The sequence below is a fragment of the Coregonus clupeaformis genome, chromosome 30 (genome assembly GCF_020615455.1).
Source record: "Coregonus clupeaformis isolate EN_2021a chromosome 30, ASM2061545v1, whole genome shotgun sequence".
NCBI classification, from domain to species: Eukaryota; Metazoa; Chordata; class Actinopteri; order Salmoniformes; family Salmonidae; genus Coregonus; species Coregonus clupeaformis.
The window spans coordinates 51,136,394-51,156,726 of NC_059221.1; the positions used below are offsets into that span (position 1 = coordinate 51,136,394).

Sequence of the window (20,333 nt, forward strand, 5' to 3'; positions counted from 1 at the left end):
CGGTGACCCGATCCTGCAGGTTCATGCTCTACAACATTCGGAGAGTACGACCCTGCCTTACACAGGAAGCGGCACAGGTCCTAATCCAGGCACTTGTCATCTCCCGTCTGGATTACTGCAACTCGCTGTTGGCTGGGCTCCCTGCCTGTGCCATTAAACCCCTACAACTCATCCAGAATGCCGCAGCCCGTCTGGTGTTCAACCTTCCCAAGTTCTCTCACGTCACCCCGCTCCTCCGCACACTCCACTGGCTTCCAGTTGAAGCTCGCATCTGTTACAAGACCATGGTGCTTGCCTATGGAGCTGTGAGGGGATCGGCACCTCTGTACCTTCAGGCTCTGATCAGTCCCTACATCCAAACGAGGGCATTGCGTTCATCCACCTCTGGCCTGCTGGCTCCCTTCCTCTGCGGAAGCATAGTTCCCGCTCAGCCCAGTCAAAACTGTTCGCTGCTCTGGCACCCCAATGGTGGAACAAGCTCCCTCACGACGCCAGGACAGCGGAGTCACTCACCACCTTCCCGGAGACATTTGAAACCCCACCTCTTTAAGGAATACCTGGGATAGGATAAAGTAATCCTTCTACCCCCCCTATAAAAAAAAAAAAAAAAAAAATGTAAAGTGGTTATCCCACTGGCTATAGGGTGAATGCACCTATTTGTAAGTCGCTCTGGATAAGAGCGTCTGCTAAATGACGTAAATGTAAATGTAAAATGAAACATTATGCTTTGAGGGTGTTTTTCTGCTAAGGGGACAGGACAACTTCACCGCATCAAAGGGACGATGGACAGGGCCATGTACCGTCAAATCTTGGGTGAGAACCTCCTTCCCTCAGCCAGGGCATTGAAAATGGGTCGTGGATGGGTATTCCAGCATGACAATGACCCAAAACACACAGCCAAGGCAACAAGGGAGTGACTCAAGAAGAAGCACATTAAGGTCCTGGAGTGGCCTAGCCAGTCTCCAGACCTTAATCCCATAGAAAATCTGTGGAGGGAGCTGAAGGTTCGAGTTGCCAAACGTCAGCCTCGAAACCTTATTGACTTGGAGAAGATCTACAAAGAGGAGTGGGACAAAATCCCTCCTGAGATGTGTGCAAACCTGGTGGCCAACTACAAGAAACGTCTGACCTCTATGATTGCCAACAAGGGTTTTGCCACCAAGTACTAAGTCATGTTTTGCAGAGGGGTCAAATACTTATTTCCCTCATTAAAATGCAAATCAATTTATAACATTTTTGACATGCATTTTTCTGGATTTCTTTTTTGTTATTCTGTCTCTCACTGTTCAAATAAACCTACCATTAAAATTATAGACTGATCATGTCTTTGTCAGTGGGCAAACATACAAAATCAGCAGGGGATCAAATACTTTTTTCCCCTCACTGTAGATCATTAGAGCCTGAGCATCAGAGACCATTAGAGCCTGAGCATCAGAGACCATTAGAGCCTGAGCATCAGAGACCATTAGAGCCTGAGCATCAGAGACCATTAGAGCCTGAGCATCAGAGACCATTTCAGTATGAGGATCAGTGATGAGGCCATATGAGCATCTTTAATTACTTCCACATTGACGGCCTTATAAGGCCTGTGGACCGGGATTATCAGAGTGTAAAATGGAATAGGATGGGTGTGTTCTGGTGTGTAGGTAGATACCTGGCTCTGCATCTTGCTCTGCTGTTTGAGGCGGAGGTTCTCGGGAGTGTCGGCCACGCAGGTGAAGTTTGTCTTGGGGTAGTGTCTGTAAAACACAGGACAGGGGGGAGGAGGAGGAAAACATTATGCACAATCGCAGAGCATTGCGCAAATGTAACCTGTAGTTACAGCCATAAAATGGTGAGGCATTTTCAAAACAAGATCAATCAAATGACATTTTATTTATTACATGCGCCGAATACAAAAGGTGTAGACTTTACTTAAGATACAGAAATAAACTGAGTTTTACGCCTGCATTGTGAACTGAAAGTCATTCATGTTAGCAGCCAATATCAACGAGGGATATCATGTCACTTCTCTGGAGTCCAGAGCAAGCAGGATCATATGGCCTTCCTGTATGCAGCGGGGGTAACAGGATTGGATGGAAAGCATGATCTGTCTGTAGCCTTTTTCCTCCTTACAAATATCGTAATTAATTTGCATCTTACATCTTCTTCCCATAAGTATTGAATGTAGTTCGATGTTACAGCTATCTTTAGACATATAACCAGTACCACCACTGAGGTACAGTATATAATTATTACCTACCCAAACTAGGCCTATCTGAAATATGAAAATGATCAATGGCAAAGATTCGACCGTAGCAGATTGCTAAACTGCATTTTATGTGGATAATATAAAACCTACTCTGTGCTATAAAAAGTGCTTTCTAGTCCCTAACCTGGATACACCCACCTTTGCGTGCCAATGCTGATGACTGGTCAACAATCAAGAAGCACAACTTTTTGGTTCTGAAGCACAGATTAGATGTTTTTGAGAATCATTTGGTGCAATACCGTCGGCCTATGTTAGTAACCAGATCGAATAGGCAAAGGTATCAATATAAAATACAAAAGTAAGTCCCGTGTAGCTCAGTTGGTAGAGCATGGCGTTTGCAACGCCAGGGTTGTGGGTTCGATTCCCACGGGGGGCCAGTATGAAAAAAAATGTATGCACTCACTAACTGTAAGTCGCTCTGGATAAGAGCGTCTGCTAAATGACTAAAATGTAAATGCAGCCTATTAAAATATGATGAAAAATGTGTTAACAAGCACTTTTAAACCCGCACACAGCTCGGCTCAAACAGCAGAGAGGGAGTCTGAGGCCAGAGTATAGTGAGTGGGGTGTGCATCATTTGTTCCATTGAGATTCATACTCATGACTCCTCAAAACCTTTTCAGGACCCCTAGTTTGAGAACCACTGGTCTAGAACAAGGGTATTCAAATCTTACCCTGCCGGGTGTGGACTGCTGATTTTCTGTTATACCTGATAATTAATTGCACCCACTTGGTGTCCCAGGTCTAAAAATCAGTCCCTGATAAGAAGGGAATCATTTTTATTTTTTTTTAAAGCAATGGAACTGGCTTCGAGGTCCAGATTTGAATTTTAGGGGTCTAGAATGTCAAGAAAAGCAAGGCAGCTCAAATAAACCTCAGTCAATGTTAGAGGTTGTCTCCAGGTTGAATTAGGAGCCCCTGTAGACAGATGAACTCTAACAGAACACACGCCGTCTGTTTCTATGGGTCTCCTGTCACCGTCAACAGGGGCCAACAAAGGTGACTGGCAGGAGGGTATGGGTCTCCTGTCACCGTCAACAGGGGCCAACAAAGGTGACTGGCAGGAGGGTATGGGTCTCCTGTCGTAAGGGGCCAAAAGGTGACTGGCAGGGAGTTTATGGGTCTCCTGTAGTCAACAGGGGCCAACAAAGGTGCTGGGGTTCTTGTGCAACAGGGGCCAACAAAGGTGACTGGCAGGAGGGTATGGGTCTCCTGTCACCGTCAACAGGGGCCAACAAAGGTGACTGGGGAGGGTATGGGTCTCCTGTCACCGTCAACAGGGGCCAACAAAGGTGACTGGCGGAGGGTATGGGTCTCCTGTCACCGTCAACGGGGCCAACAAAGGTGACTGGCAGGAGGGTATGGGTCTCCTGTCACCGTCAACAGGGGCCAACAAAGGTGACTGGCAGGAGGGTATGGGTCTCCTGTCACCGTCAACAGGGGCCAACAAAGGTGACTGGCAGGAGGGTATGGGTCTCCTGTCACCGTCAACAGGGGCCAACAAAGGTGACTGGCAGGAGGGTATGGGTCTCCTGTCACCGTCAACAGGGGCCAACAAAGGTGACTGGCAGGAGGGTATGGGTCTCCTGTCACCGTCAACAGGGGCCAACAAAGGTGACTGGCAGGAGGGTATGGGTTGTTTCTTTCAAGGTTACTAAATGCCTGGTTGAGAGTCATAGCAGGTGTGGGAAAACAGACTGCCTGTCCTGCAAAACGTGCACGTCGCACACAAGCACCCCCCCCCATGGAGGACAACAGGAAGAGCAACAGCATGCAACACAGAAAGAGGAAGAGGGAAAGAGAGAGGATCAGCGAGAGACACAGAGTCACTGTGAACATTGTCATGGTGTTCTCCTCCACCAGAACAAAGCTCTTCTTGAATGGGTTTTGGGGGATTTCTGGTCTGGACAACCACACACACGGAACCAAGCCAGTCAGTCCCACCTCCCACTGCCCTTGAAAATGCTGCCCAATGGGCCCAATTCTAAACACCCTGCACTGCAGACTTGCTTATTGGTTCCTGATCTGTGATTTTATACACCAGAGCTTTTCCTGCTAAACTCAGCTGCACTCCTCCTTATCCTGCCTGCCAGTTCCCCCTTGTCCTGAAGGCAGCAAGGAGAAAAACAAGGTTCAGGTCTACATGGAGAGAAAAAAACTCAACTCAATCTAGCTGCTCATATGGACTCCACTACCCAGCATGCCCCAGGGGGTGGGACGACCTCAATCTCCACCCTCTCCCTGCCTCGGGGTATCCCAGTTAGGAAATATGTTTACTGTTTCCTTGACTACTTGGTAAACACATTGAATTTTCACTTAAACTGATGTAGAGAGATGGATGAGCTCAAAGCCTCAAATAAATGAGGCCTTGATCTACTACCAGGAATGAGAAACTAATTAACAAGCACTTTTAAACCCGCACACAGCTCGGCTCAAACAGCAGAGAGGGAGTCTGAAGCCAGAGTATAGTGAGTGGGGTGTGCATCTTCTTGGCTGGCTGAACAGAGCACTTTACAGGCTCTGTGTGATATTAACATAAAGATGACTTAATTGTCAATTTGACTTAACCGAAATTTGACTTCTGCTTTTACCACAACCCCTCCGAAACACACACACATACAGGTTTTTGGAAAGGTGTGGGGGGTTGCCACACTGAGCGCCCAGGGAGCTGCTGTTGTGGGGGGGTAAGTGCCTTGCTCAAGGGCACAACGGCAGGCAAAGGCATCTAGGATTTCATACCAGCAACCTTCTGGTTGCCAGCTCATTTCCTGGCTGATTTTTCCTGTCGGACCTGGGATTCAAACTGGAAACCCTCTGGTTGCTGGCTTGCCTCTCTAACCGCTACGCTACCTGCAACCAGTGGCGGCTCCTGAAAAAATTCTCAGGGGGGGCAATTTTTCTGATGATTTAGGTGACCTACACACATTTTAAAAAAGATATGTCCAGCAACAACATGAAGACAGGGGCAGCATATAAGTCAATACCAGAAGCATTTATTGACTGATCTCAAAAGTGTTGGCTTACCAGGGTTGGTGGAGCCCTCAGTTTCATCTTTGCCTCGCAAAGCTAACTCAAACACTCCGCAAAACTTCACACACTGGATTAGCCGGCTGAGGATGTGGCGGTTCTTGCTAATGTCGTAGTAAATATATTTGTTATAGTGAATATGGAATATGATATGTTGAGTAAAATGTTGTGCTAAGATCTATTTAGGTCAGGAGCTGGTTATAAGTTCTGTTCCTATCCAATAACAATGGACAAAAGGGTCCTATCTTGTCAGCCTTGTCAGTTTCAGTTCTCCAGTAAACTTGTGATTATCAACACTAACCTCATCGTTGTGGCGGCGGACAGCTAGCCTGTATCCCTCATCCAGTTGAGTGGGAATGTTCACTCTCCCCAAAGCAGACAATCTCAAACAGCTATCCATGTGGGTCTTTGACAGCTCATGTTTCTTAATCTTTCCTGAAAGATGGTGCATGTCCGTTACACACCAGTCGCTGTCCAAGCGGTGCTGTCTGCCGTGCCGCCTTCAGGGTGAAAGAGTAAGCAGGGGGGTAGCAGAAGACTGCATTAGCTACATCGCAGCCTGCTAGCCAGGTTTTTCGTTCGTACCAATTTTTGGAAAATCCTCGGGTGTAGGACTTCCCCCCTTTAGTAGAAACCTGTTGAATTATTAAATTTGGTCTGGGAGGTCCTAATTGTTTCGTTGCCAATTTATCTTCATTTGTTCGCCGACAAAAAGGAACTTCTTTCAAAGACAATCGAGTTGCACTGAAGCCTAGCCATTTTGATAGTAGTAGTGAATTGATTGACGCTGCTACCCGCTGTTTTCTTAGTTACGTTCATGGTTATGTTACGTATGACGAAAGCGCGTAAGTGCAAGCCCTCAGAAACCCATAGAGATTGTATTGAAAGCTCTGATATTTGAAAAAAATAGATTTTACATGGGAGTCTATGACAGACTTCTGGGCGATTTTCAACCTGACTGAAATCGCCCCAAAAGGGGGGGGGGGGCCATTTGAAGCACGACTTTAGCCTGATTGGACATTTAGTGGCACTGTGGCAGATCAGACGTCTAGATTACAACACTGATAACTACTGTTGCCGTGATATAATTGATTAGAAAAAAAATCCCTTCCTTTTCCCGTTTGGCAGTGCGTCGCCCATATCGCCCTATTGAACACACCGCCCCTGCCTGCAACCCTCCTTGCACCCAAGCATGCAAGCACACACAGGCCCGTGCATGCTCAGACACACACGTTCCTGAAAAGTGCTGCTATCAGATCCCATTCAAATGTAGTGGTTGGCTGTGCTAGTGGCAGCTGAGGTCAGGGTGAGAGAGCTGAAGCCTCAGTTTGCCACATCATGTGTTACGCTTGGTAACAGTAACAGCATCCTGTTGTAACCCACTGTACTGTTCTATAGAGCTCTAGGAGTGTGACTGGCTGGCTTGGACAAACTGAGGTGCACTCCACTCACTGCATTCTAAAAGTCATAATATTTGTATGTTTTATTTGGGGATATGGGTGTGTGTGGTTGGTTTGTGGCGGTGGCCAGTGTGTGCTCTACAGAGCATCTTTGTGTTGCAGGCTGCTGCAGCACGGAACAGAGAGGAGTGTGCAGCTGGCACACAGATACTCGATACTCATTGTGCGTTTGAGTTTGTTTTGGTGTGTGTGTGTGTGTGTGTGTGTGTGTGTGTGTGTGTACGTGTTTAACTATTCTTGTCCCCACAAGACTAGTAAACAAACATTTGACCAACTGGGGACATTTTGTTAGTCCTCACAAGGTCAAATGCTATTTCTAGGGGGTTTAGGGTTAAGGTTAGAATTAGATTTAGGAGCTATGATTAGTTTTAGGGTTAGGAGCTAGGTTTAGAATTAAGGTTAGAGAAAATAGGATTTTGAATGGGACTGAATTGTGTGTCCCCACAATGTTAGTTATACAAGATTGTGTGTGTGTGTGTGAGACAGCTATGTAATGCCTGTACATGCATGAGTCTTGAGTCAGTAACCAAGAACACTCATCTGTCAGGCTGCAGTGTATCAAGGTTAGGAGTCACACACTGCCTCCCTCTGCTATCAATGACAGCCACAAACACACATTATTGCTCTGTAACAGTCAACATGATAGAACAGGAACTAACCCACTACTGTGGAGAGAGAGAGGGTTATTGGCATAGTAGAACTAGGAGCGGGTGGAAAACAACTTTCTGGAAGGCCACACCCATTCCTGTCTATAGGGGCACTCAAGGTCGAAGTAGCTGATCTAGGATCAGTTTACCCCCAACGCTAAATTAATTAGCCTACCCCTTAATGGGATGAGAATACCTGATGTGACCTTGGATCAGTGGTTAGGGAAAACGTCAATGGCAGCTACTCTGAGGTAGGCTGGGCCAGAGTACTATAGAGTAGATATGTGTAGTAGGCCTTTCTAGCTATGGCTATGAGACTGAGCAGGTGTAGATCACAGAATATAGAGAGCCAGAGCTAAGACCGAGCCGCTGTAAATTCTAGTCTGAATGACATCCACACAGGGAGACTGACAGAAGCCATTACACACAGAACATTTTTAAACATGTCTGGCTGAGATATTTGTCCAATCAGTTTCTATCAGGACCTAGCACTGAGCACCTGGGCAAACTGTGGAAAGTACCAGTTCTGCGACAACACTGGGGTTATGTAATTCTCTCAGAAAGAACGGCTTGTGTTAACTTCTGTTATTCATTAACCGTACAGTTACACACAATTTGAAAGTAAAACTTGCCTACTGTGTTACTAAAGAACAGGGCTATTCAAATCTGAGCCCGGAGGTCCGGAGTACTGCTGGCTTTCTGTTCTACCTGTCCTGATAATTCATTGCACCCACCTGGTGTCCCAGTCACTGATAAGAGGGGAATATTGAGTCAAAGTACTACTGCTTATTGTCAATGTAACGATTTGTAAAAAAAAATATATAAACTAGGTAGGGTTAGCTAGTGCTACTCGGCTGTACCTGAGCCAAAACGCCGGCCATTTTCATCCAATAGCTTGTTCTCCATCTTCTTTTTAAATAGTCAGCACTTTTATTTCCATGACTGATCAAAACAAATGTTCTCATGCTCTCTGCAGCAGACAAAGTAATATTTTTGGAACATCAAATCGCAGTATTGAATCGCAATACATATAGAATTGTGAGAATCATGCATCGCAATACATATCGTATGGGCACCTAAGTATAGTGATAATATCGTATCGTGAGGTCCCTGGCAGTTCCCAACCCTAATCAGCAGTGGAACGGACTTGGAGATCCAGATTTGAATTAGCCTGCTATGGAACATGGTGGGACTGCCTCTATAAAACACTATTGATTAAATGAAAAGGTTGTTTGCAGCGTTTATGAATCCAGGGGTCATGAAAACAACAACATTATGACAGTAGCTTGCCCAAGGCTCTCGCTCTCTCAAACTCCTGTAAACAAATCATCAAGAAAAATGTCCAATCTGTCCGTCCTCCTAAATCTCCCACAATCCCCGTGAGCTGGCCGACTAATCAGGGAACAGGGATTCTCAGCCCAGCTGTGGGTGGGCAGCGTTCAGTGAAAAAAAACAGGCTTCTATCAGCTGCTGAGAGATATAAAACTGTGATTATAGCATAGTTTACCACAGTAAAACGACAACACAGTTATAGTAGAGTTAGAGCCAGCATTCCTTCCCTGGAGAGGGAGTCTCTTCCGCTGATGGGTTTTACTCTAACGGAAATGGAAACAATAGCAATAAACAGTCTGGATGGGCCTGCTTCCTGTGGCAGGCAGAAGGAGGGATAGTGAGAGTAGAGATTATCCTGCTAAAGGCAAAGCCACATGATCTGTCTGAAAGATCTGGATCTAAGAGCGACTGGAGAAGTAGGAAGTTCATGGGAAAATCCCTACTCTCCAGTATTCAAAATGAACGTGTGTGTGTGTTCCTGGGTGGATCCTGGGCAGAGAGACAGATGGACGAACATATTGAGAAGTGGAGGAGAAGGTTGCGAGGGTGTATCATTAGTAAAATAGGGTGCGTGTTTTCCTAGCCAGACATGTATAAATTAAGTGCATGCATGTACCAAGTGGTATGGTTGGTGATGTAAAACATACAGTTGAAGTCGGAAGTTTACATACACCTTAGCCAAATACATTTAAACTCAGTTTTTCACAATTCCTGACATTTAACCTAGTATAAATTCCCTGTTTTAGGTCAGTTAGGATCACCACTTTATTTTAAGAATGTGAAATGTCAGAATAATAGTAGAGAGAATAATTTATTTAAGCTTTTATTTATTTCTTTCATCACATTCCCAGTGGGTCAGAAGTTTACATACACTCAATTAGTATTTGGTAGCATTGCCTTTAAATGGTTTAACTTGGGTCAAGTAACTTGGGTCATAAGTTCAGTGAATTTTGGCCCATTCCTCCTGAGCTGGTGTAACTGAGTCAGGTTTGTAGGCCTCCTTGCTCGCACACGCTTTTTCAGTTCTGCCCACACATTTTCTATAGGATTGAGGTCAAGGCTTTGTGATGGCCACTCCAATACCTTGACTTTGTTGTCCTTAAACCATTTCGCGAAAACTTTGGAAGTATGCTTGGGGTCATTGTCCATTTGGAAGACCCATTTGCGACCAAGCTTTAACTTCCTGACGGATGTCTTGAGATGTTGCTTCAATATATCCACATAATTTTCGTTCCTCATGATGCCATCTATTTTGTGAAGTGCACCAGTCCCTCCTGCAGCAAAGCGGTTGCATCACGGTTGGGATGGTGTTCTTCGGCTTGCAAGGCACACTCTTTTTCCTCCAAACATAACGATGGTCATTATGGCCAAACAGTTATATTTTTGTTTCATCAAACCAGAGGACATTTCTCCAAAAAGTATGATCTTTGTCCCCATGTGCAGTTGCAAACCGTAGTCTGGCTTTTTTATGGTGGTTTTGGAGCAGTGGCTTCTTCCTTGCTGAGCGGCCTTTCAGGTTATGTCAATATAGGACTCGTTTTAATGTGGATATTGATACTTTTGTACCCGTTTCCTCCAGCATCTTCACAAGGTCCTTTGCTGTTGTTCTGGGATTGATTTGCACTTTTCGCACCAAAGTAAGTTCATCTCTAGGAGACAGAACGCGTCTCCTTCCTGAGCGGTATGACGGCTGCGTGGTCCCATGGTGTTTATACTTGCGTACTATTGTTTGTACAGATGAACGTGGTACCTTCAGGCGTTTGGAAATTGCTCCCAAGAGATGAACCAGACTTGGAGGTCTACAATTTTTTTTTCTGAGGTCTTGTCTTATTTCTTCTGATTTTCCCATGATGTCAAGCAAAGAGGCACTGAGTTTGAAGGTAGGCCTTGAAATACATCCACAGGTACACCTCCAATTGACTCAAATGATGTCAAGTAGCCTATCAGAAGCTTCTAAAGCCATGACATCATTTTCTGGAATTTTCCAAGCTGTTTAAAGGCACAGTCAACTTTGTGTGTGTAAACTTCTGACCCACTGGCATTGTGATACAGTGAATTATAAGATAAATAATCTGTTTGTAAACAATTGTTGGAAAATGTACTTGTGTCATGCACAAAGTAGATGTCCTAACCGACTTGCCAAAACTATAGTTTTAACAATAAATTTGTGGAGTGGTTGAAACACGAGTTTTAATGACTCCAACCAAAATGTATGTAAACTTCCGACTTCAACTGTAACCGTGTGTACATGAGGGAAGTGGGAAAGTGAACGCAGAAGCTCGTCAGAACACAAAGCCACGCCGCCTTTTCCCCAAACACACAGTGGGATGAGCTTGGGCTTGAGTGGAGGTGTGTGAAGCGTGAGTGGGCTGGTGTGTGTGTGTGTGTCACCACTGAGGAATTTATGGAATTTCCCTTGTTGACCCCCTGAGAAGGAGGGGGTGTGTAGGCGTGCCCTTTCCCACACCACACACAGCTCTTGTCTTTGGTGAGCCAGAGACACGGAAATGGAGGAGAGGAAGGGACTGAGGAGCCACTACACTGCTCTGAAGTACACTCAGCTGGGTCTGGAACACTCCACCTTGGGTCAGTCTCTGGACCCGTCTTCTGCAATAGGCTAATCAGCCACTTCTGTCAGGGTAATGTGTTTGGTATGTGGGATGAACCCCTGAGCCTGTTGTGAATGCCTATTACATACACTCATACACATGTTTGGGGACTACTTACGCATTGCAGTATGGTCTCTTTTCAAAGCCTTTGTAATTCTTCATGTTTAGAGTCATTTTGCAGATCTCACAGCTGAAGCATCCTTTGTGCCAGTACTGTGTGAGAGAGAGAGAGAGAGAGAGCGAGAGAGAGATTAGACATTTGTTTCACTGTTCTCAATGCTCGCATGGAGGACCTAAACCACACAGCATAGTCACACTAGGAAGTGACAGATATTTGGATAAATAAGACCATCATCATATTTTTAGCTGGAGGAAAGAGGGGGAATGGAGAAAGAGAGGTTTGTTTGTCCAGGCGCATAGGGGTTAAGGGTCACCAGACAACTTCCTCTTTCTCTGGACATCTCTAAACAGTGGTTATATATAAGCCATGTCAGGGGATGGGCGGCTGTGTGAGAGAGAGGAGAGAGATCAATGCATGAAGCCCAGTGGCTGACTAGACACCATTTAGAACACAGAGCCACATCCACTTTTAGAGAGAACTGCAAACGTTCACCATGACACCCCACCCACCCATCTTCTGTAAAAGTAAACTCCCTCATAGAACAGAGCAGCATTGAGGATCCCTGAACAGTTTAACATGTTTTAGAGAGGAAACCTGCTGCTTTGAGCATCCTGTAGGAAAGTCCTTCTGTCATGGTGGATGGAGAGGTAGTTGTGTTTGTTTGGCAAGTCATTCCTACTGTCCCAGGCATCCAGCACACCTTCTTGGAATTCCATTAACACCACTGATAATGGTCAGCCACTCTCTAAAGAGGTTGCACAATGATGCGAACAGCTAAGGATAAACATGGTGTTTAAGAGCTAAATGTTCTGAAAGGTTGTTAACCTAGTTGGCTGCATAATCAGTGCTTCAAAGTCACGCCCCCTTGATATTCCAGGCCTGTGTGGACATCTAACGTTACTCTGAACAACACACACACCTAGTGACTGAAGCAGTTTCCCTGCCCTGACCCTATTCACCCAGACATACACAACACTGACAACAGTACACATTGACCTCTCCTGATGGGATGACTGACTGCTGGAAAAGACTCCAGTTCAGTTTGATTTGACCCTCTCTTTCTCTTCCTTTCTGTCCGTCTGTTCATCTCTGCAAGCCTGGGTCTGCTTCTCTCCCTCTATCCATATTCACAACAGCCCTATCCTTCTCAGTCTCCCCCCCCCCCCCCTCTCTCGACAGCAGGCTGATCTGTGGCCTGAGGGTTCCGAGGGGGACCGAGGGAGGGAGCCTGGAGGGAAAGAGGAAGGAACATGAAAGGAGGGAGAGAGCGAGGGGAGGGAGGGAGTGGTGGATGAGAGCAACGCCAGGGAGTGAGGCAATGATCTGGCCGTTCCTGCTGTCAAGGGAAGGCAAGAGAGAGAGGGAGGGAGAAACAGTCCTTATTAACGTGGCTCTGGGGTATTCTCTATTCGGCCATTCCTTTCTCTCTCCCTCTCTTTCTATCACTAAACATTCTCCACTACTCGCCTACACACACAAAGCACATAAATAAGACAGCCTACTGAAGTAGATAAACAGCAAACATACAACCATCCAAAGACACACAGTGATACAGGCTGGGGGTATCTATCATGTCCCTGTGTGTTCTACAGTGATACAGGCTGGGGGTATCTATCATGTCCCTGTGTGTTCTACAGTGATACAGGCTGGGGGTATCCATCATGTCCCTGTGTGTTCTACAGTGATACAGGCTGGGGTATCTATCATGTCCCTGTGTGTTCTACAGTGATACAGGCTGGGGTATCTATCATGTCCCTGTGTGTTCTACAGTGATACAGGCTGGGGGTATCCATCATGTCCCTGTGTGTTCTACAGTGATACAGGCTGGGGTATCTATCATGTCCCTGTGTGTTCTACAGTGATACAGGCTGGGGGTATCCATCATGTCCCTGTGTGTTCTACAGTGATACAGGCTGGGGTATCCATCATGTCCCTGTGTGTTCTACAGTGATACAGGCTGGGGTATCTATCATGTCCCTGTGTGTTCTACAGTGATACAGGCTGGGGGTATCCATCATGTCCCTGTGTGTTCTACAGTGATACAGGCTGGGGGTATCCATCATGTCCCTGTGTGTTCTACCGTGATACAGGCTGGGGTATCTATCATGTCCCTGTGTGTTCTACAGTGATACAGGCTGGGGTATCCATCATGTCCCTGTGTGTTCTACAGTGATACAGGCTGGGAGATAATAAAGCATGCAGCACACTCCTACTAATTATTATTATTATAATAATACTGATACAGCACAATATAAATCATCTCTTCTCTCCTCACTGTCCGGAGAGGGTCAGGCTAGCCACCATGACCGCCGCAGATACACATTAAAACACTATGGAATAGATGAGACAACTACAGTGACTAGGGGAGGATTGTAGAACAGGTAGTGTTTATGTTATGTAGAGGTTTCCAGAACATATAGCAGGGATTCCTGGAGGCAGTTTATCCACTACAGGACAAAAGCATTTGACTTAAATCCATGACCCCATTCACTCTGACACCTTTTCAGAATTCTAGTCTGGTCTGGTGTGTTCTCACACTGGCCTTTACCGACGGACCACCCAGGGCTGTGTGTGTGTGTGTGTGTGTGTGTGTGTGTATGTGTGAAGTTGCTGACCAGCAGAGCCGGGCTGAGGCAGACAAAGTTGTGGGCTCATTCTGGACCCAGGCCCTGGTCAATGGATCTCTGATCCAGAGCCAGCCAGCAACACTGGGCCAAACCTACACCCCAACCACACTACACAGGCCCAGTCAGAGAGACAGGACCCACTGATGGATGCATCGTCTTTGCCTCTCCCTCTCTGCGGCTCTGGCATGTCAAATCCCTGACAGTTCAAACGCCACCACTGTGTGGGCAGTTTCCATTGCTACTAAATCTAGGCCTCAGCTTTTTCCAGATGCGGTGGCCATTTTAAAAAGGCGTCTGTCCACCTGTCTAACTATTCATCCCAATCTGATGTCTTAACTCCGAAGTTTCTCTCTGTTGCCGTACTCTCTACATACCCTCTGGGCATCTCCCCTAATCTGTAATCCTAATCTGTGTTATGCAGAAGCGATGGATAAACAAACAGAACAAAGGGAGAGCCAATAGAGGAGTGTGTGACCGTGGGTGCTAATGCCGCAAGCGGATGGGGTAAAGGTGAGCTGATCGGCAGCAGTGGACTTTGATCCTGTGTTTTTAGGGGTAAACTCAATATTGACCTTGGGTGAATTCCAGTTCCATAGAGAACAGGCTTAGACTGCAGCCGTGTCAAAAAATTATAACCGGCCTTCACCCAACCTGCTAACCCACATTCCACCAGGTCAGGACGACCCCCTCCCCCAGATCCCATGACCGTCTCTGGGGCCAACACACTACTGAGAGAGAAGGAGAGGAGGAGATATTCATTTAGAAGGAGAGAATGAGACTGTCAGTGATCAGACTCCAGAAAAACCCGGCTGGGGCCTGAGTGGGTGCAGAGGCTGAGAGGCTGGAGCAGGCAGTCAATAAGAGAACCAGGACACTGCAGAAACGGAGGCTGAGAGAAAAAAAAAACCTGTAAAAAGCGGGACTGTCTCCCTGCATCAGCGCAGCTCCGGGGCATGTGTGTCAGCAGGGGTCCAGGACAACATTTTGTGAACGTGCTCGGTCAGCCTAATGATCACTCAGACTGTGGCCGAGACCCCGGCCTGTATGGACAGACCCCTGGCTATAGGAGGCACTCCAGACACGTTGTCTGTCTGTCTGCACACCCGATAGGGTCACTACTAGACTCACAAGGTTTTCAGTCACACACGGTGTGTGTTGCCCGAGTGAGCCCACATCTGGCTGCCACTAACTCAGGGTTCCCCAAACTCGGTCCTCGGGACCCCAAGGGATGCACGTTTTGGTTTTTGCCCTAGCACTACACAGCTGACTCAAATAATCAACCAAAACGTGCACCCCTTGGGGTCCCGAGGACCGAGTTTGGGAAACGCTGCACTAACTCATTAAAGCCCACTGTTAATTATTGACCTACCTGATGCATTTGTTTTTACCACACTCAACCTCTTATGTTGGCCAGTGGGAGAAGCACAGCGCTTGCTAAAGTATGCACTTAACACTCATCCACAGACCACCTGTGGTGTGTGGGTGTGTGTGTGTGTGTGTGTGTGTGTGTGTGTGTGTGTGTGTGTGTGTGTATCTGCTTACACAGACAGAGACGCCGCCTGCCCAGCACCAAACCATTCTGAAATACCTGACCGTGGAGAGCTGAGACAGACTCAGAACATTTTGGTAGAATGTTGACTCACTTGTTTCTGGACAGGAAACACACACCCAGTTTGAACTGTTAATTTACAGTTAGTCTGAACAGTCCCTTTTCCACGATCTTATCCTAAATCCTCCATCTCAAACACAGAACAGGAGAATCAAATATCTCTGTATTCCTATTAATAGACCCATAGTATTGAGAGCAATGGGTGTCCCAGTTCCAGAAACACATACAGAGCACAGAACTAACCACCATACCCAGTCACCTGAGCAGGGAAGCAGCACATTGAGTCACTACCTCAGGTGACTGACTCCACCATGGACTCTGCCTCTGATCTGAGTCACAAATGGAGGCGACTGGCTGGAAAAACCGCTCAGCCCACGGACAACATGAATCAGCTGTTAAATACACTGCTCAAAAAAATAAAGGGAACACTTAAACAACACAATGTATCTCCAAGTCAATCACACTTCTGTGAAATCAAACTGTCCACTTAGGAAGCAACACTGAATGACAATACATTTCACATGCTGTTGTGCAAATGGAATAGACAACAGGTGGAAATTATAGGCAATTAGCAAGACACCCCCAATAAAGGACTGGTTTTGCAGGTGGTGACCACAGACCACTTCTCAGTTCCTATGCTTCCTGGCTGATGTTTTGGTCACTTTTGAATGCTGGCGGTGCTTTCACTCTAGTGGTAGCATGAGACGGAGTCTACAACCCACACAAGTGGCTCAGATAGTGCAGCTCATCCAGGATGGCACATCAATGCGAGCTGTGGCAAGAAGGTTTGCTGTGTCTGTCAGCGTAGTGTCCAGAGCATGGAGCCGCTACCAGGAGACAGGCCAGTACATCAGGAGACGTGGAGGAGGCCGTAGGAGGGCAACAACCCAGCAGCAGGACTGCTACCTCCGCCTTTGTGCAAGGAGGAGCACTGCCAGAGCCCTGCAAAATGACCTCCAGCAGGCCACAAATGTGCATGTGTCTACTCAAACGGTCAGAAACAGACTCCATGAGGGTGGTATGAGGGCCCGACGTCCACAGGTGGGGGTTGTGCTTACAGCCCAACACCGTGCAGGACGTTTGGCATTTGCCAGAGAACACCAAGATTGGCAAATTCGCCACTGGCACCCTGTGCTCTTCACAGATGAAAGCAGGTTCACACTGAGCACATGTGACAGACGTGACAGAGTCTGGAGACGCCGTGGAGAACATTCTGCTACCTGCAACATCCTCCAGCATGACCGGTTTGGCGGTGGGTCAGTCATGGTGTGGGGTGTCATTTCTTTGGGGGGGCCGCACAGCCCTCCATGTGCTCGCCAGAGGTAGCCTGACTGCCATTAGGTACCGAGATGAGATCCTCAGACCCCTTGTGAGACCATATGCTGGTGCGGTTGGCCCTGGGTTCCTCCTAATGCAATACAATGCTAGACCTCATGTGGCTGGAGTGTGTCAGCAGTTCCTGCAAGAGGAAGGCATCGATGCTATGGACTGGCCCGCCCGTTCCCCAGACCTGAATCCAATTGAGCACATCATGTCTCGCTCCATCCACCAACGCCACGTTGCACCACAGACTGTCCAGGAGTTGGTGGATGCTTTAGTCCAGGTCTGGGAGGAGATCCCTCAGGAAACCATCCGCCACCTCATCAGGAGCATGCCCAGGCGTTGTAGGGAGGTCATACAGGCACGTGGAGGCCACACACACACTACTGAGCCTCATTTTGACTTGTTTTAAGGACATTACATCAAAGTTGGATCAGCCTGTAGTGTGGTTTTCCACTTTAATTTTGAGGGTGACTCCAAATCCAGACCTCCATGGGTTGATAAATTTGATTTCCATTGATAATTTGTGTGTGATTTTGTTGTCAGCACATTCAACTATGTAAAGAAAAGTATTTAATAAGATTATTTAATTCATTCAGATCTAGGATGTGTTATTTTAGTGTTCCCTTTATTTTTTTGAGCAGTGTATATCCATTTACATTTTGCCAAACCTTTTAAATAGGCCTAACCTAATTTCAGTGGAAAAACATTTCTAGTCACTACCAGTGAATTGCATGACTTGCTTGTATGATCAGACCATATCAGAAAGGCCTATTTGAATAAGACCAACTGACAGATCATCAGTGTTAGTCAATGATACTGTGTATTTGATGTGTATTTGAATGAGCCTGTTATAAACAGTGTTTGTAGAAAGGTCCAGTCAGTGCTGACATGCGGTAGGCAGACTAGAGTGCAGAGCGTTGGCACTGTTGATCCTGATGAGATAGCCAGGAGGGGGCTATTTGGGGAGAGAGGGGTTTTGCATATGTTTTATGCAGAGCAACATAGCATGATGAGGCTTGTGCCTGTAGGGGAGTGACTGCATCAGCCAAGATGATGAGCGGGGGAGTGGACATGATTGACCTCTCAGCTTTCCTTAAATGATGTTGGTGGTATCACTGTTGGTTCTTTGACCTAACTAATACTGTGTGCACTGTGTACCATGTAGGGTTGTTTCTGGATCAAAACGGGCTTATGGTGGTGGGTGTGGTAGATCGTTGCCACAGCTGATTTTTTTTGAACATTTTAGAGGTCCCCATCTTGGTGGCGTAGAACTTATTTTAGCATTGTAAGCCAATTTCCTGCAATTCTACACATTTCCCCATGGAGCTGAGAGAAAATGTTGCTGTTTTAAAGCCAATTCTCTGCAATGCTATGCATTTTGCCATTGCGGTGTACTTCTGCTAAAACATAACATCTACATTTTCAATTCTCCCTGACTGTCTAGCTTTAATTTTGATGATTGTTAGTTCTCAAAGATTCAATTATTTTAAAATATATAGATCCATAATATTTTCTAGATACATTATATAGTTTTGTTTAGTCATTTCAGTTTACACTGAAAGCGTTTTTCTGTCCCAATTTAATTAAATGTTTTACACAGTTTGGACTTAGGTGACCTGAAAAAATGCTTAGGTGGCCCGCCCAAGGATTTCAACGGCAGAACAATCCCTGTCATGGATTAATACTATACATTGGCCATTATGGATAAGGTACTCCTCTCTGTTCCTGAAAGGTGATATCATCAGTGTTTGCTAGATAGAACACAGCGCATCAGAGAGCTGTACTGGAGCCACAATAAATCTTTAATCTTATCCTCCAGGGCTCTATTTGATCATATCTGGAATGTGATTACACCTAACCATAACGAATTTTAGAAAGTGGTAATAAAATGTTACATTATTTAAATTATTTCACTGATGAGGTGAGCCTTGCTTCGCCTGTTTATGCATGCCGTTTATATGGCTACATTTTGTCCAGTCTTGTTATTTTTAATCCTCTACCCTGCATTTCCTCAGAGCAAAATAAGCTATGGCTTGTATCTAGAAAGTCTGTAAAACTGAAAGTCGTAAATAAAAATCAAATTAGCTTTTCGACGCGTTCCGATGTTACCTTGCATGTTAATAGTTTTTGGAGCTGATATTTGAGCCGGAACAGGAGACAAGAGACTTTTTGTTTTGTTCTTCTTTAGGGCCTTCTGTGCTCGCTCCCCCACCCGAAGCCTGCCCTTCTTCCAGAGTTGAGGAAGATCACGGGTCCTCACTCCCATACTAATATGAGGGAGATCCAAGACGAGCTGCCCAGCAGGGGTTTATCTCTCCCCCTACTCTCCACCTCTACCTGTGGGAGGGTTCTGCTTTTCAAAGAGGAGAGGAACTTATGTGAGCTTCTTCCCTGCTGAGCAGAAACTGATAAGGCCTTCACCCTACTTGCTGGAACCCTGCCTGAGCTGCTCTCACACAGGTACACGAGTTTGACCCCACAGAGCAGATGTATAGTGGTATGTATGTAACAATTAAATATTGATAAAGCGTGCAGAATAATGCAAGAGTCCTTGCAGAACGGGTTGCCCATAGGGCAAATGAAAAAATATAGGTACGAGTCACAGACACACGCAAAGGCACAGGGTAGACAGCACATACCTGTATACAGAATCTCCCACATGGGAAATCACTCCATCAATATAACAGACTCACAGAATAATGCAGAAACACACAGACATACACATTATCATCTGTCTTGTACTTGCACACAGTCAAACAAATTCAGTCTTTCAAATTGGCCTACATGCCCATGTTTCCAGGCTTGGTTAAACCAGGTTTGCATAGTGTTATGAATAACCTACTATAAGGCCCCAGGTCCTCAATAGCACTCATCTGTTCGATAGCTAGGAGGACTTACTAACAGGCAACGTCCACATATTGAAGCAAGCCAGATAAGTATGCCTACTCTCTTAAGTCTCACATAACATTCACTTCTCGTCTTTACACGTCATCCTCGGGTGCCCCCTCCTCTTGCAGACCCCAGCCCTGTCCCACTATAATGAAATGCAGGGCGGCAGACAAACAAGCGTCTGTGGCCCGGCTTCTCCACAGCACAGACCCATACATTACACCAGAAGACAGCTCATCAGGTAAGCAAGTATTCAGCGGTCGCCGTGGGAACCGCACGCTGCAGCCTTGACTACCCTTGCGGCCTTTACCTGAACCAGAATGGAAAAACTGCTGCCCGTCACGGCCGGCCTCGTCTGGTTTAAACAAACAAGAAGGGCAGACTGTGCCCAGGAGGGGTATAGGGGAGGTTGTTTTCGTGTGTCTGAGGAGGAGAGTG

The 20,333-nt window shown here is 46.3% G+C and overlaps 1 protein-coding gene across 2 annotated transcripts in view; it reads right to left on the reverse strand.

The window, feature by feature from the left end:
* Positions 1-20,333, reverse strand: part of LOC121569502 (LIM and SH3 domain protein 1-like) — a 44,599-nt gene that overhangs the window by 21,947 nt on the left and 2,319 nt on the right. For both annotated transcript variants that reach the window (XM_045209654.1, XM_041880518.2), the window contains exons 2-3: positions 11,445-11,539; positions 1,655-1,739 (exon numbers count right to left, since the gene is read on the reverse strand). In XM_045209654.1, coding sequence (XP_045065589.1) covers positions 1,655-1,739; positions 11,445-11,539 — 180 coding nt within the window. The remainder of the gene's footprint in view (positions 1-1,654; positions 1,740-11,444; positions 11,540-20,333) is intronic.